We start from the raw sequence: 16,587 nt of genomic DNA, 5'->3' as shown, positions 1-16,587 counted from the left end.
TTGGATGTCGAAGAATTATATGTAACCATTTGTTATAACTTTCTCCCACTTAATATTTTACAAGATGCGAAAGTAAATTATGCCACAAACAAGAACCCATAAAGAACATTCATTATCATATATATAAATCTCTGTTCTTCTTATTCTTCTTCTACTTCTTCTACTTCTTCTTCTTCTTCTTCTACTTCTTCTTCTTCATCAAGCAAACACAGGCAGGTTTTCACTCTTATTTAATTCCCAAAGTCAACAATCTCGATCCCTTTGTTATGATACCCAACAGGAGCATCATACTTACTGAATAACCTGTAAGAAGAGATTAACGACAGCAAAACATAGCAGATCACCACCATGAAAGTGATGATGATCGAAGCCATCGCGCTTCTGCAGAAATGGCCGTACGTTCCACAGACCTCACTCCACGTCACCGTCAGATCTCCTTTGTATGTCAGATACGCCACCTCCGTCGCCACCGCACCGGCAGCCAGTATCAAGTATGTCAAAACCTGGTCAAGGAGGAAGAAGGTCCAAGCTCGTTGCATGGTTATAGGCCGAGGTATCGCCGTGAAAGCCGCCGAGAGTAGCGAATAACCAGCACAGATGCCATTAGCATGCACTAAAAACCTGCAACAAATTACATTCATTCAAAACCCACCATTTTTAAATTTTAATTAATTACCACTATCGTGAGTTCAAATCGTTAGCTTTGCTTTTGTAGAGGCAAAATTAAAGATACCTGAAAGCAGTGATGTTGGAGTAGGAAAGAGAGCCATATTCATTAGTTTCAGAATCTTTAAGCATAACCACTAGCGCCGCCACACACAACCCTACCGGAAACAGCCTCAGTAGAGTCTCCACCGTCCGGATTCCAGAGCTTTCATCTCCTGCAACTTCATCTTCTTGAGATCTTCTCATTTCAGAGCTTCCTGTAGCTTGAACGCTAGTCTTTTCTTTCTTGTCCGCCATTATTGATCACAAAGTTGCAGCTTTCGGTGTATCAAATTGCGTAGAAACAACGGAAGAAGAATCCTGTGGACAGTGTTGATGATGCATCAAATGACTCATTCATAACATTATATACGTAATAAATGATGACTATAAATTCTAGGTGAAGTTAGGTGTTGTTACATTTAATGCTTTCATTGTATTGAGGTTGATGTTCCCCATGTATACCATATCATATAGGCAGGGATAACTCTATCGTAGTAGATTGCTTCTATCAGCTGGTTATTTGATCTTGAAACAACTGTGAGTAAAAAATAAGTTTGAAATATATAACGAATTGAACTGAATATGAGATTATGAACATTCAAACATTAATATTTCTTAAATTAAACTTGTTTGGTGGCAAGCATCTTTCTAAAGTTTTTGGGAACTTATGAAGTTTTTAAATTTTAGTATTTAATAAAAGAACAGCAATTAACTATGAAAAACTTTATTTATGTGTTTTAGTAATGCAAGCAATTAATTATACTATGATTAGCAAAGTATATAGTTAATATATGAGGTATATATATTGGTATACTAGTTTATAACCCGTGTGAACTACGGTTATAAAATTAATCAAACTTTTATAGTAAAAACTAAAAATTATTTTAAATAAATTATTAATTTAAAAGATATTTTTTATTAGTTATGTGAAATTATAATCATTGATTCAAATAAATATATAAAATTAATTTTTAATATATATTAGATATTTTTTATTTGTAAATTAATGAAAACAATAATTTAAAATTTAAAATTTAAAATTTAAAATAGAATGACATTAATGAGGAGGTCTAATAAATTTAAAATGAAAAACTAATAGATTGACAAGTGACAACACATTAATTAAAATGTCTAACATGGTGACACATGTCAAAAGAGCTACTTTTTTATTTGTATAAAGACGATAGATTATATGGAATGGCTCGACAAGCACAATAGCACTGAAGTGGAGCTTTTTTACCATGGCAAACACTATTCCCCGACTGCGGGGAATATGTCAAAGTCGGCAACCTCTTGACACACTTCTTAGATGATGATTTATTTTTAAAAATCAACTTAACTTTTTTATACTATATAAATATTAACCAATTCACTTATTTTTTACAAACCAATAGTATACTTCTAAGTTCTATATATCTCACTTCTCAAATTTTCTTAAAGTAATAGAATTTTAAGGTTTTAATATATATTAAATACTTTTGGAAACTATATAAATTAAATCGACTGTGTGGATCACTTCCTTGATTTGGCAAGAAAAATAAAAAAATGTGACAAAAATAAGCATCTATAGGGACGCCATTTATGGTACCTATAGATACTCTATAGGGACCACATGTCCTCGCCATAGAGTTGATCATTTTTTTTTGACTTTTGAAGCTACAAAGACAACTTCTCGTCTCAATATGTTAAGCGGGAAAAAAAGTAGATTTGACGCGTTTTGTGGATAACTATTGAGACGAATTGTCGTCCCTAAGAACCCAAAATATATTTCTTTTATCTATTTAACTGAAAATGGGAGAATGACGTCATTGATTTGAGGCTATAGGGACGATATGTCGTCCCTATATGGTTAAGATCGGATAAGCCCTTTCCCCTTAGTCCTCTCCGATCTTCTGTTTTGCTCTCTTAAGAGGCAATTTGCTCACATCGAATAGCTTCTCTCAGGTGTTTAACCTAACATTTTAACACGAGCTATTCACGCATCCATCTCCATTTCTCTCACAGGTTTGTTCAAGGCTTTTAGAGCTCAATCGATTTTTCCTTAAAGTTCGTTCAAGCTCATGCGCATCTCGAGTGTTCTATGTTTTTTTGTTCCTTCTTCTCCATCCCTAGTCTATGATTTTTTATGGTTTCACAGCTTCTTGTTTTGAAGAAGGCTCATATCTTCCCCAACATAGCTTCTGCAATTAAAAGGTATTTTGTTTTTTTCACCGATATATATTTTTAGTACTGGTTCTCTTGTTGCTAAATCGCTTTTATTTCGAGATTCATATGCTATTTTGTCACACCCCAAAACCGAAACGACGGAAACGTTCTGGGGTGGATGACGTCATGTCGAGTATCACAACATATGCAGTATAGTAATCAAAGTACAACAACCATTGCATTAATAGTAATAGTTATACATAGTTTACATTACATAGAAACATCAAAGTTATACAAGTAATAATATAGGTGCAGCTTGGTACTAAACCGTCTTCACCAAAAGCTCCTGGAATGTACCTGTCTAGTGCTGACCTGAGAATACAAGTTATTTGAAAACGAGCATCAGCATTTTTACAAATGCTGGTGAGTTCATAAGCATTTAGTGTCATTGGTGTAATTTCAAATAACTTTATAAAAGTAGTAGTTTAAAATCAACAGTGTATTAGAGTCCTTTCCAGAAAATCATATATTTTCTTAAATAAAAGTAGTCTTCTACCAAGACCCGACAGAGTTATGTTGTAAAAAGTAATTTTCCCTTAAACACTATCATTATCAAAATACGGTGTTTGATTTTAAAGAAAGTAGGAGAATATCAGGGAAAATAACATATGCCTCAGCAGTGAAGACTGCTGACTAAGGCAAAGAATTCATAGACTCCAGGAGAGTATCGAATGAACGACACGCCTGGCTCAGTCTAACAAAAGGAGACACAAACCCCAGACGGTATCAAATGTACGATACGGCTAGCAAGGTCTAAAACAAAGAGACACAGACCCCAGACAGTATCAAATAAAAGATACAGCTAGTAAGGTCTAAAACAGTGAATACAGACCCCAGACAGTATCAAATGAAAGATACAGCTAGCAAGGTCAAAAATACTGTATACAGTGTTAATTCCCGTTACCTTAAGGCCATGAATTATAAGGTAACCCCGAGATACTCGTAACCATACTGATAGACACTAGAGAACTTGACGCCCTGCAAGCGTCGGTGTAAGTATGACATTTGTCACCCCTTAGCTTGGTAGGTCGTGGACTGTAGCTAGCAGTCAGGGTGCGGGGGTGTCAATCCCGTATAGATCTATACACACAATGTCCGCTCTCCCTACAAGAGACTCTAGTTACCAACTTGACAACGGAGAAGGCCGTGTACTGAAGATGTATCTCGTATAGTGAGTTATGATGTAAATACTAGGCTAATGATAGAGACTCACAATCGAACTGACCGATGTAAACCTATATGTATATGCTTGTATACATAATATATAATTAATGATCAAACGACCTTCGGACGGATATCCGATCCCACCAGACCACATCTCAACGAAGAAAAGGAAATAGGGCGAACTAGCCCTCCTAAGTCCTTTAAACATTATTTATATAACTTAAACAAGCACAGACATACATTTAACTGGGTATAAGCATTTAACGAAGTTGAAGTGTTTAAAGAATTAGAAGTGTTTCACAAAGTAGAATTGTTCACAAGTAGGAGCGTATCGTGAAGTAGAAGCATATCGTGAAGTAGGAGTGTATCGTGAAGTAGGAGCGTATTACGAAGTAAAAGTGTATCACGAAGTAAAAGCGTTAACAAAGTAGTAGTATTTAACTATGTAAGAGCATTAACTAAGTGGAAGTATAACGAAACACTAATATCTAACAAAGTAGGAGTGTAAAAGCATGGAAGAAAACTTTGGTGAAAACTTTGGAAAACCTTTATACTCAAGAAAATCACGACTTGGTATTCTTTTATAGAATGAGTTTGAAAACCTTTAGAAATCCTTTGAAAACCTTTCATAAACAAGTTTTGAATGAAACTTTGATAAAACATTTTGGGTAAAGAAATCCTTTGTTTAAAATACTGCTGTAACAGGATCTGAAGTAAAACATACAGCATGGGAAAACAATTTGAGAAAAGCTTTGAACGAGTAAAGACGTTTTGGAAAACCATTTGCAGTGTCATACTTGGTAAAACAGTTGACAGTGTAATAAATCCTTGTGCATGCGAGTTATCAATCACATGTGATTTATATGATAAATGGCATGTTTAACTTGTATTCCCCCCTATAAAAGCATGTAAAAACATTTAAAAGGTTAATTCAGGGGTATGAACTCACCTGTTGTAAGTGGATCAGGTGAAGGTGCCGGTATAGGATGCTAAGTGTCAAGTGAGGACTTGACCACACACGCGAATCCTATTTAACATGTAATGATACATTTAAGTATCCAATTAGTCATTTAATAACTAATTAAGCAAGTAAGGATGTCATACGTCATAAAAACACTTTGCTACAAGTGCTAGAAGTGTCCCGGGTAACATCTAAGGGTGTGTATGGCCTAGATAGGGAGTTTACTCTTCAAGAGTAAACTCTTTATAGAGTTTACGGCCCTAAGACCTTGTCCCCATGAGTTTACGGCCGTAAACTCATGGATGGTGTGTTCTTTGATGCATTAAGGTCTTATAACACTTGTGGTATTAGGCTAGGTTCAATTCTAGGGCTTATTAAGGGTTTAAGGCTTCAAAATGGACCATTAAAGGAGTTTACGGCCTATGCATACCCCTTGAGGAGTTTACGACCGTAAACACATGAGTTTATGGTAGTAAACTCATGTTGGTCCATTTCCTTGGTTGTTTGGTGGTTCTAACTCATGCATGTAAGGTTCTAGTCACTTCTAGGAGCATAGGAAGGTGTTTAGGGCACTTAAACACCTTGGAAAGGTGTTTACGGTCTAAGGAGATACTCTTGGGGAGTTTACTACCTTAAACACATGAGTTTATGGCAGTAAACTAATGTTAGACCATGAATCATGTTTTTGGTGCATCAAACGAAGGATTACAAGGCTCTAAGCACTCGTGGAAGCTTTTGGAAGTGTTTGAGGGGTAGTTTAACACCTTAAAAGGTGTTTATGGTTTAAGAATATGGGTTTACGGTCTAAGAACATCCTTAGACCGTAAACTCATGTTTACTCCCCATTTGGTCCGATTTTGGTGTTCTAAGTCTTTTCGGGTAAGCCTCTAAGTCATTACTAAGCATGAGAAGTGTTTTGGAAGGGTTTTTGTCACAACTGAAAATTTTGAGCTATGTAATCTATACATTCAAGTAAATATGAATCAAAAACTTCAATCAAATACATCATACAAGTACTACAAGTAGTCATCAAACAATTGGAAAACCCTAGAAGTTCTTGTTAAGTCTATTTTGGACTAGAACTTCCTTATTGGATCCAAACGGACCAATAAGCTTCCAATTAGACTATCATGGGCTTAGAACCCTAATTGGGCTCTAATTGGACCCACTCTAATTTATTTCAACATTTTGGGCCATGTTGGGCCTATAATGAAATGAGTTGAAAGCCTTGATACATGAATAACCTAAACTAGTCCAATAAAAATATAAAAATCCTACTACATTCTTTTAGACTAAAAACATACCCAAGGCTAACTCAAATATTGGGCTTAGGAGCAAAAGGCCCAAATTTCTTTTTTTTTTCCTCCATATTTTCGGCCCAATACCCAAACCCAAAGAGAAATGGAAGTGTTGACTTAATGCATGCCACCTCATTATTATCCAAAGGATATCCATGCAATATTTCCCATTCCTCCATGCACATCACCTCAAATATCACTTCTCTTCTCTCCTCTCTCTCACTCTCGGCCATACACACATACACACCCCAAAAATATCTCAACTCTCTCTAGATTCACTCAAGAACACTCCCTTCTTCTCCATCCAAAATCTCGAAAAATAGGAAGCATTCAAGGAAGTTCTTCCACAAAAATCATCATCTAAGGTAAGGTTTTGTTTGGATCTATGACTTGTATTCCTTATTTATCAAAAACCTCTTCCTAATCCATGCAAAAATCATGATCTTGCACTCTAGAAACCCCATAAACTCGAAAGGTTCATCAAGGAGTGCAAAGGCCAAAAATCACTTCATTTCTTCCAATCTTTCTTCAAGAACCGAAACTACCCCCCTAAGGTGAGCTTCATACCCCCTATTTTCTGTTTTTATGAGTTTTGTGGGGGGGGGGGGGGGAATACAAGTGAAAGTGTAGATCTATATGTGTTTGTATGCCTTGTATGATTTCCATGCTTATATGTATGCTTTTATGTGTTTTAATGTTGGATCTAGCCATAAAACCCCTCAAAACCGAGATATATCTTGTGTTAAATGATTTTAGCTTCAAATATATTTCTAAATACAAAGTGTTTCAAGAAAGATAGCTAAATGGTTTAGTAACAATTTTCTTTAAGCTAAAAACACAAATTTTGGGCCAAAAATGTGAAAAATACAAATTTAAGGGCCCAAATTGACATTTCACAGATTCTGATGGATGAAGTGTGCCAAAACAGTTTCCATAAAACTATTTCTGGAATTATACACAATTAGAGGATTAAAAACATGAATTTCAAGCTTAATGGGCTAAAAATGGAAATTTCGGCCCAATGAGGCCCATTATGCGAATTTTTCTGTTTTGGAGGGCCAAAACTGTGATTTTCTGTAAAACAGTGGACTATAAGTGTTCCAAATCCTTTTCAAAGGTTTAAAATGCTTTTTAAATTTAAAAAGGACCAAAGTTGCAAAAATTTTCCAATTTGGGCCAAAATTGTCAAAGTTGCGAAAAGAAGGGATTAATACCGAGAAAACTGCATTTTCAGGGACTTAAACTGTTTTCTATGATAAATATGCTAAAAAATAATAATTTCAATAATTTTTGGTGTTAAGATGTCAAGAAAATTAGTTTAAGGACCAAACCGGGAAGTATTTAATAAAAGGGTTGAAAATGTAAATTTACACATAATGAGGGGCTGAAAACAGAAATATTTCAAGGCTAATTCAATATACACAATTTGATTAAATAATAGCATCGCGAAAATCGACGAAATACAACACATTACAATACCAAAAGTCGTTGTTAAACGAATTGGCTTGGTCTCGAGCCAATAGAAATCTACAACTACTAACTCTACAATACTACGGTTCATATAAATAATGTTTGGGAACTTAGCTTACATACGAGTGTGCACAGACGTCTACGCACCATCTTTGGGCCCCACAAGTGTAAAATCTTGTTCGTTGAGCCTAGCTAGCCCAATGACCTGATCTTAAGGCCCGAAGACGCATATTTTCTACGAAGTGTTGAGTTTCACCAACTCGGCACAACGTAGAGGGACTTTCAATGGCTTGTATACCACTGGTCCCCAAGGGTCCTTGGTATTGCTAGAAAAGTCTGCATATTTTACGAGGTGGGTCGGGGACCCCTCGCACGCATATTATCCCCAACCGATTAATAGAGTCATCGAGGCCTTCGTGTCCTCTTACTCTTCGGATGTGGGACGACACCTAGTCCGGGCGATTGGATAACGCGATTAGTACTGACGACGCCTTCGGGAATCGTTAGTATAACTATAAACTAGGCGTTTGTGTAACGCGGGTTTGTAGTAAATAATCCTGCTCGAGAACCTTCCAACGTCGCCTGGGACTGACACTTCTATCTTTGTAATGGTTTCAACGCAACTTAATGGATTTCAAAGGAACTAGGGGAACATCGGGTTTTCCTAGGGTTTTTAATACATACAGATTTGAACTGCATACATCTTCAATGAACATTTTTGACACAAGTATAGAAACAAACAGGCATACTTATGGATCTTCACAAACGTTTTCAAAAGCTTTTCTTTTCAGAAAATATCGGATTTTCTGGTGGTTTTTCAAACAATACAAACATTCGATTCCAAACACTACTTATGAACTCACCAACATTTCATATGTTGACGTTTTTCAAAATACTTGTATTCTCAGGGAACCAGTGAATCAAGGGAAATCATATTCAGTGACGGTTGCAGTTTATTTATGTACGAATCAAACAATTTAATTTTTGGGAATGTAATGTTTAAACAATGTATGACATGTAAACACTACTGGTTGTACTATGTTAATGAATGGTGACGAATGTTGTTATGTTTCATATATATTCAATGTTATGGTATTCAATTGAGTCATGACAGCCCCCGGACGTTTCCGCCGTCTGGTTCGGGGGTGTGACAGGTTGGTATCAGAGCTTTGTTTATAGTGAACTAGCATGTCGAGCCATACATTGATATGCAACTATAAACCAAAAAGAGGGACTAACATAACTCTGAACAGAACAAGTAAATAAAACACACTTGCTTGCATTAGGAATAAAGATCTAACGCCGAATCAAACAACAATAACACTGGTATCTCGGTTAATTCGGGACTGTTCTTAGTGATACCAAGGAGTGAATGTAGCCTGATCAACTACATTCTCTCCAAGGTAAAACTAACACACGTCTTGATGAGATCGGGATAGCCAGGGAACCTAAAACTATACCCTTTATCACCCAAAAAGAGAATGTTTGCTTAGTCTGTGCAATAGTCATAGCATCCTAGGATAATGTAGCATATTTACGTACTCGCGCAGACAGCATGGCTGGTTTTCATCACCCTGGAGACCCCTACTTCCCTAATCAGGGAAACAACGGGTGGCTAGAGGAGGAGGAGGTGCCTGAGGAAGAGCCTGAAGAAGAACCTGAGGAGGACCCCGAAGAGGAATCTGACGGGGAACCGGAGGCAGAATTCGAGGGCGAGCCTGTCGAACCCGAAGAAGACGAAGAACCTTTCGAAGAGGAGCTCGATGACAGCGAAGGGGGTGATTCGGACGCAGAGTCCGAGGTCATCGACCCCCCTTACCCGATCAGGGTACCTGCTTACCGTGTGGGCCCCACTGGACCTACCCCTCCTTGGGGCATTGATCTTTGGAGATGGAGCAGACATCAGGGACAGCGACCCCCGTTTGGCATGTCACGTGAGTTCTTTGACTTGAGGGACGGAGGACCGGCCGACCGAGCCCTACCGGTCATGGTGAGACGATTACGGGACACCGGCGACCTTGCTCAGGACACTGCTGATCAAGTACGCCAGTTGTGGACTAGGGTCGAGCGTGCGGAACAGGAGACGCGTGACGTCCTCCGGGAGTTTCACATGAGGCAGGTAAGGTGGGAATCTCGACTTCAGGATGCAGAACGCCTAGTGGCTCATCTTCAGGGAGCATCCACATCTTCGGCACCACCTCCTGACGCAGCTCATCGCGGTTAGGGATAGACTTATCATAGTAGGTTACTAGGAACTATGCTATGTACTCCGGCTCTATGTTTAAGTGACTACACTACTCATGGAGCCGTTATGCTGTCTGATTAGTATCACATATGTATGCTCCTACGAACAAATTTTCTTGTATTAAATGCGGATAATAATATTAATAGACTTTTGTGTGTTTTGTTATGATATTACCAGTTGTTATGTGTTGAGATATTATGATTGTATGCCCGATGATAGTAACGTTTAGGTTCGTACCATATACCTAGTTAGTAGGGTCGCCACCTCACAGAAACCACGTACACTCAACATCTTTCCGTTTCATGACAGAAAGATGCCTCGCCCAGCTACTCGCGGAAATCCCGAACCAACCCCGCCAGAAGTTGACTCCACTGCTTTCCAGGCAGCCGTGTCTGCTGCGGTCATAGCGGCTATGGCACAACTTCACCGAGGGAACAACGGAGGAGGTAACGGGCAAGGATCCGGAAGTTCGAACAATGGGACGAACCAAGGACTCACTAAAACGTGCACCTACAAGGATTTTGCGAACGCTAAACCCCGAACTTTCAACGGCACCGGAGGAGTGATCGCCCTAAAGCGATGGATCGAGAAGGTAGAGTCGGTATTCGAGATATGCGAGTGCCCCGAGCAGATGAAAGTGAAGTTCGCGGCCTGCACTTTTGTAGACCAAGCACTCACTTGGTGGAATGGTCACGTAGAAGCTATGACACTCCCTGTTGCCAACTCTATTCCCTGGGCAGAAATGAAAGAGATGTTGACGGCTGAGTACTGCCCCCGAGGCGAAATGCAGAAGATGGAGCAAGAACTATGGAATCTCACGGTGCAGAATGGGAATATCGATGCTTACATATCGAGATTCAGTGAACTATCTCTGTTGTGCCCGGGTATGATCACATCAGAGGGAAAGAAGATCGAACGATTCATCTGGGGACTGACATCCCCTATTCAAGGGAATGTGATAGCTGCGAACCCTGAAACGTTTGACAGTGCGAAGAGATTGGCAAAGAGGCTATATGATCATAACCACAAAAAGGGCGAGAAACCGGTAGAGACTGAGAAGAAGAAGGAGAGTGATGGTAAGAAAGGATGGAACAACAAGAGGAAGGGGCGTCAGGGCCCCGAGACCTCTAAAAAGCAGCAAACGGTGGCAGTTAACGCTGTCACTGCGCCGGTTCCAGTCACATCACATGCTCCAGCCTCAGCTGTTTCAAATGCTTCAAGACCCTATTCCGGTAATTCTCCCAAGTGCAATAAGTGCGGATTCCATCACCATGGAGAATGCAAGGAGTTCCATTGCACCAGTTGCAACCGAAGGGGACACACTGCAAGGTTTTGCAGGACTTATCCTTTTCAGAATCAGAGTCAGGGAAACAACCAGAACAACAACCACCGCAATAACAACAACATCAATACTGGCGGCAACAACACAGGGCCTAGCCACACCTGTTTTGGGTGTGGAAGGACGGGGCATTTCCGTCGAGACTGCCCTAACAACAACAACAACTCAGGAAACAGAGGAGCAGGAAGGATGCTGACTATGGGTCAGAGTGATGCAGTTCAGGACCCCGCAGTTGTGACCGGTACGTTCCTCCTAAACCACACTTATGCATGCATCTTATTTTCTACCGGAGCGGAGCGAAGTTTCGTAAGCGAGAAGTTTAAACATTTATTAAAACAACAACCCCAGAAGCTAAATGAAACCTATACGGTGGAAATGGCAAATGGGAAGACCGAATCCACTAGGGAGATCTACATCGGATGTACCCTAACCCTCAACCAACACGTCTTACGAATAGACCTGATGCCAGTATCAATTAGGAGTTTCGATGTGATTATCGGCATGGATTGGTTAAGCCCCCACCATGCTGAGATTATGTGCCATGAGAAGGCCATTCGCCTTCGTCTCCCAAATCACGAAACCCTAGTAATTTACGGAGACAAACCTAGTACGAACCTTCGCCTCATCTCGTGCATCAAGGCACAAAAACATCTGCGAAAGAACAACTTAGCGTTCTTGGCTCACATAGTGGACAAGACCAAAGAAGAAACTAACATCCAAGACATTCCGGTAGCGTGTGAATTTCCGGACGTGTTTCCCGAAGATCTTCCAGGAGTACCCCCAGAGAGACAGGTTGAGTTCCGAATCGACCTCGTTCCAGGAGCAACTCCTCTCGCTAAATCACCATATCGATTGGCTCCTGCTGAAATGCAGGAATTGTCCAGCCAACTCAGTGAGCTTCTGGACAAGGGATTTATCCGACCTAGCTACTCGCCATGGGGAGCTCCGGTACTCTTTGTCAAAAAGAAGGACGGATCTTTCAGAATGTGCATCGATTACAGAGAGTTAAATAAACTCACTGTCAAAAACCGCTACCCACTTCCGCGAATCGATGATCTATTCGACCAGCTCCAAGGAGCTAGTTATTTTTCAAAAATAGATTTACGATCCGGATACCATCAACTCAAGGTTCGAGAAGAAGATATTCCTAAAACCGCTTTCCGAACCCGCTACGGACATTATGAATTCGTCGTAATGCCCTTCGGTCTAACAAATGCACCCGCCGCATTTATGGACCTAATGAACCGAATCTGTCGACCGTTCTTGGACAACTTCGTCATTGTGTTTATCGATGACATCCTCGTCTATTCTCGAAGCAAAGAGGAGCATGGCCAACATCTCCGACAAATCTTAGAGACTCTGCGATCGGAAAAGCTTTATGCCAAACTCTCCAAGTGTGAGTTCTGGCTTCGGAGTGTGAATTTCCTAGGCCACGTGGTTAGCCAAGATGGAATTCATGTGGACCCCTCTAAGGTCAAAGCTGTGGAAGGATGGACAACTCCGACTACGCCCACAGAAATTCGTCAGTTCTTAGGCCTAGCAGGCTACTATAGGAGATTCATCCAAAACTTCTCTAAAATCACCAAGCCACTTACCTTGCTTACGCAAAAGAGCGTGCCATTCAAGTGGACAGACCGACAAGAGATTGCGTTTCGGGCCTTGAAGCAAGCTCTTTGTAGTGCTCCTGTGCTATCTCTACCCGAAGGAACGGAAGATTTTGTAGTATACTGTGACGCGTCGAATCAAGGCCTAGGTTGCGTTCTCATGCAACGTGGAAGAGTGATAGCATACGCGTCCCGCCAACTAAAGACGCACGAAGTAAATTACACGACCCATGACCTAGAACTGGGAGTCGTGGTCTTCGCTCTGAAAATTTGGAGGCACTACCTGTACGGCACAAAGTGCACCATCTTTCCGGACCACAAGAGCCTCCAGCACATCTTGAATCAGAAGGAGCTGAACATGAGACAACGAAGATGGGTGGAATTGTTAAACGACTACGAATGCGAGATCAAGTACCATCCAGGCAAGGCCAACATGGTAGCTGACGCATTAAGTCGGAAGGAGTACACAAATCGCCGTACGAAAACGCACTCGATAACCATTCAGTCTCATCTGACCACTCAAATTGCATCAGTCCAGACAGAGGCTATGAAAACGGAAAATAGAACTAGCGAGGCATTACGCGGAATGGAGAAGAACCTAGAAGTCAAGGAGAATGGGATATACTACTTCATGAACCGTATTTGGGTCCCAAAAATCGGAGGGTTTAGGGAGACCGTTATGAAGGAAGCCCACAAGACACGATACTCCATTCATCCCGGTTCGGACAAGATGTATTTGGACATCAAGCAACACTATTGGTGGCCTAACATGAAGGCGGAAATCGCAACTTATGTTGGTAAGTGCCTTACGTGCGCCAAAGTAAAAGTGGAATACTAGAAACCTTCCGGATTGTTACAGCAACCGGCAATCCCTGAGTGGAAATGGGAGGGAATTTCTATGGATTTCGTGACCAAGCTGCCCAAGACATCGAACAGATTAGACACCATATGGGTAATAATCGACCGACTGACGAAATCTGCCCATTTCCTGCCAATCAAAGAGTCCTACAAGATGGAGAGACTGACGCGTTTGTACCTACGAGAGATTGTAAGACTTCATGGAGTGCCAAAATCTATCATCTCGGATAGGGACAGTAGGTTCACGTCACGCTTTTGGCAGTCGCTCCACAAGGCCATGGGAACTCATCTTGATATGAGCACTGCGTATCACCCACAAACGGACGGTCAGAGCGAACGAACCATCCAGACGCTCGAGGACATGCTTCGTGCATGTGTGATAGACTTTGGAAAGTCTTGGGATACCCACCTGCCGTTGATCGAATTCTCATATAACAATAGTTATCATTCGAGCATCAAGGTGGCTCCTTTCGAAGCACTGTACGGGCGTAAATGTAGATCACCATTATGTTGGGCTGAAGTAGGCGACACCCAGCTAGCAAGAATGCATATGTCGGATAGGGCAATAACAGGACCGGAAATCATTCGCGAGACCACAGAAAAGATTGTCCAGATCAAAGCTCGATTACAGGCATCGCGTGACCGGCAAAAGAGCTACGCTGATAAACGGCGAAAGCCCTTAGAATTCTAGGTCGGTGATCGAGTATTGTTGAAGGTCTCACCCTGGAAAGGGGTTATACGTTTCGGAAAACGGGGAAAGCTGAACCCGCGATACATTGGACCTTTCGAAATCGTCGCCCGAATAGGTCCAGTAGCATACAGACTACAACTACCCGCGGAGCTAAACGGTGTACACCCCGTGTTCCATGTATCAAACCTAAAGAAGTGCCTATCAGACGAAACCCTTGTCATTCCTCTTGACGAAATCGAAATCAATGAGAATCTCCTGTTCGTCGAAGAACCAGTCGAAATCATGGACAGGGAGGTGAAGCGTACTAAACAGAGCCGCATCCCGATCGTGAAAGTACGGTGGAACGCAAGGCGTGGGCCAGAATTCACGTGGGAACGCGAGGATCAAATGAAGCAGAAGTACCCTCACCTATTCTAGCATTCTCAAATCTAGCTTTCAAACAGAATTTCGGGACGAAATTCCCTCTAACGGGGGGATGATGTCACAACTGAAAATTTTGAGCTATGTAATCTATACATTCAAGTAAATGTGAATCAAAAACTTCAATCAAATACATCATACAAGTACTACAAGTAGTCATCAAACAATTGGAAAACCCTAGAAGTTCTTGTTAAGTCTATTTTGGACTAGAACTTCCTTATTGGATCCAAACGGACCAATAAGCTTCCAATTAGACTATCATGGGCTTAGAACCCTAATTGGGCTCTAATTGGACCCACTCTAATTTATTTCAACATTTTGGGCCATGTTGGGCCTATAGTGAAATGAGTTGAAAGCCTTGATACATGAATAACCTAAACTAGTCCAATAAAAATATAAAAATCCTACTACATTCTTTTAGACTAAAAACATACCCAAGGCTAACTCAAATATTGGGCTTAGGAGCAAAAGGCCCAAATTTCTTTTTTTTTTTCCTCCATATTTTCGGCCCAATACCCAAACCCAAAGAGAAATGGAAGTGTTGACTTAATGCATGCCACCTCATTATTATCCAAAGGATATCCATGCAATATTTCCCATTCCTCCATGCACATCACCTCAAATATCACTTCTCTTCTCTCCTCTCTCTCACTCTCGGCCATACACACATACACACCCCAAAAATATCTCAACTCTCTCTAGATTCACTCAAGAACACTCCCTTCTTCTCCATCCAAAATCTCGAAAAATAGGAAGCATTCAAGGAAGTTCTTCCACAAAAATCATCATCTAAGGTAAGGTTTTGTTTGGATCTATGACTTGTATTCCTTATTTATCAAAAACCTCTTCCTAATCCATGCAAAAATCATGATCTTGCACTCTAGAAACCCCATAAACTCGAAAGGTTCATCAAGGAGTGCAAAGGCCAAAAATCACTTCATTTCTTCCAATCTTTCTTCAAGAACCGAAACTACCCCCCTAAGGTGAGCTTCATACCCCCTATTTTCTGTTTTTATGAGTTTTGTGGGGGGGGGGGGGGGGGAATACAAGTGAAAGTGTAGATCTATATGTGTTTGTATGCCTTGTATGATTTCCATGCTTATATGTATGCTTTTATGTGTTTTAATGTTGGATCTAGCCATAAAACCCCTCAAAACCGAGATATATCTTGTGTTAAATGATTTTAGCTTCAAATATATTTCTAAATACAAAGTGTTTCAAGAAAGATAGCTAAATGGTTTAGTAACAATTTTCTTTAAGCTAAAAACACAAATTTTGGGCCAAAAATGTGAAAAATACAAATTTAAGGGCCCAAATTGACATTTCACAGATTCTGATGGATGAAGTGTGCCAAAACAGTTTCCATAAAACTATTTCTGGAATTATACACAATTAGAGGATTAAAAACATGAATTTCAAGCTTAATGGGCTAAAAATGGAAATTTCGGCCCAATGAGGCCCATTATGCGAATTTTTCTGTTTTGGAGGGCCAAAACTGTGATTTTCTGTAAAACAGTGGACTATAAGTGTTCCAAATCCTTTTCAAAGGTTTAAAATGCTTTTTAAATTTAAAAAGGACCAAAGTTGCAAAAATTTTCCAATTTGGGCCAAAATTGTCAAAGTT

At 40.3% G+C, this 16,587-nt stretch overlaps 1 protein-coding gene across 1 annotated transcript; it reads right to left on the bottom strand.

Annotated features, from left to right (window-relative positions):
- Positions 1 to 1,058, bottom strand: LOC145062952 (CASP-like protein 2A1). Its single transcript, XM_079010544.1, has 2 exons — positions 734 to 1,058; positions 1 to 621 (listed from the first exon to the last, which is right to left on the bottom strand). The coding sequence occupies exons 1-2, from the start codon at positions 961 to 963 to the stop codon at positions 231 to 233; spliced, it is 621 nt and encodes a 206-aa protein (XP_078866670.1). The 5' UTR covers positions 964 to 1,058; the 3' UTR covers positions 1 to 230.
- Positions 1,059 to 16,587: the final 15,529 nt, after the last annotated feature.

This window comes from Lactuca serriola, chromosome 7 (genome assembly GCF_051521515.1).
Source record: "Lactuca serriola cultivar US96UC23 chromosome 7, Lser_US96UC23_V15, whole genome shotgun sequence".
NCBI lineage: Eukaryota > Viridiplantae > Streptophyta > Magnoliopsida > Asterales > Asteraceae > Lactuca > Lactuca serriola.
Note: the sequence above shows the minus strand (reverse complement) of the source record. Positions and strands in the feature narration are given on the sequence as shown.

What these genes read in the sequence shown, in the direction of transcription:
- LOC145062952 (XM_079010544.1), bottom strand. Translation starts at nt 963, where the DNA reads ATGGCGGACAAGAAAGAAAAGACTAGCGTTCAAGCTACAGGAAGCTCT. An exon ending in TCCAACATCACTGCTTTCAG is followed by an intron (nt 622 to 733) that starts GTATCTTTAATT and finishes AATTTGTTGCAG; the next exon opens with GTTTTTAGTGCATGCTAATG.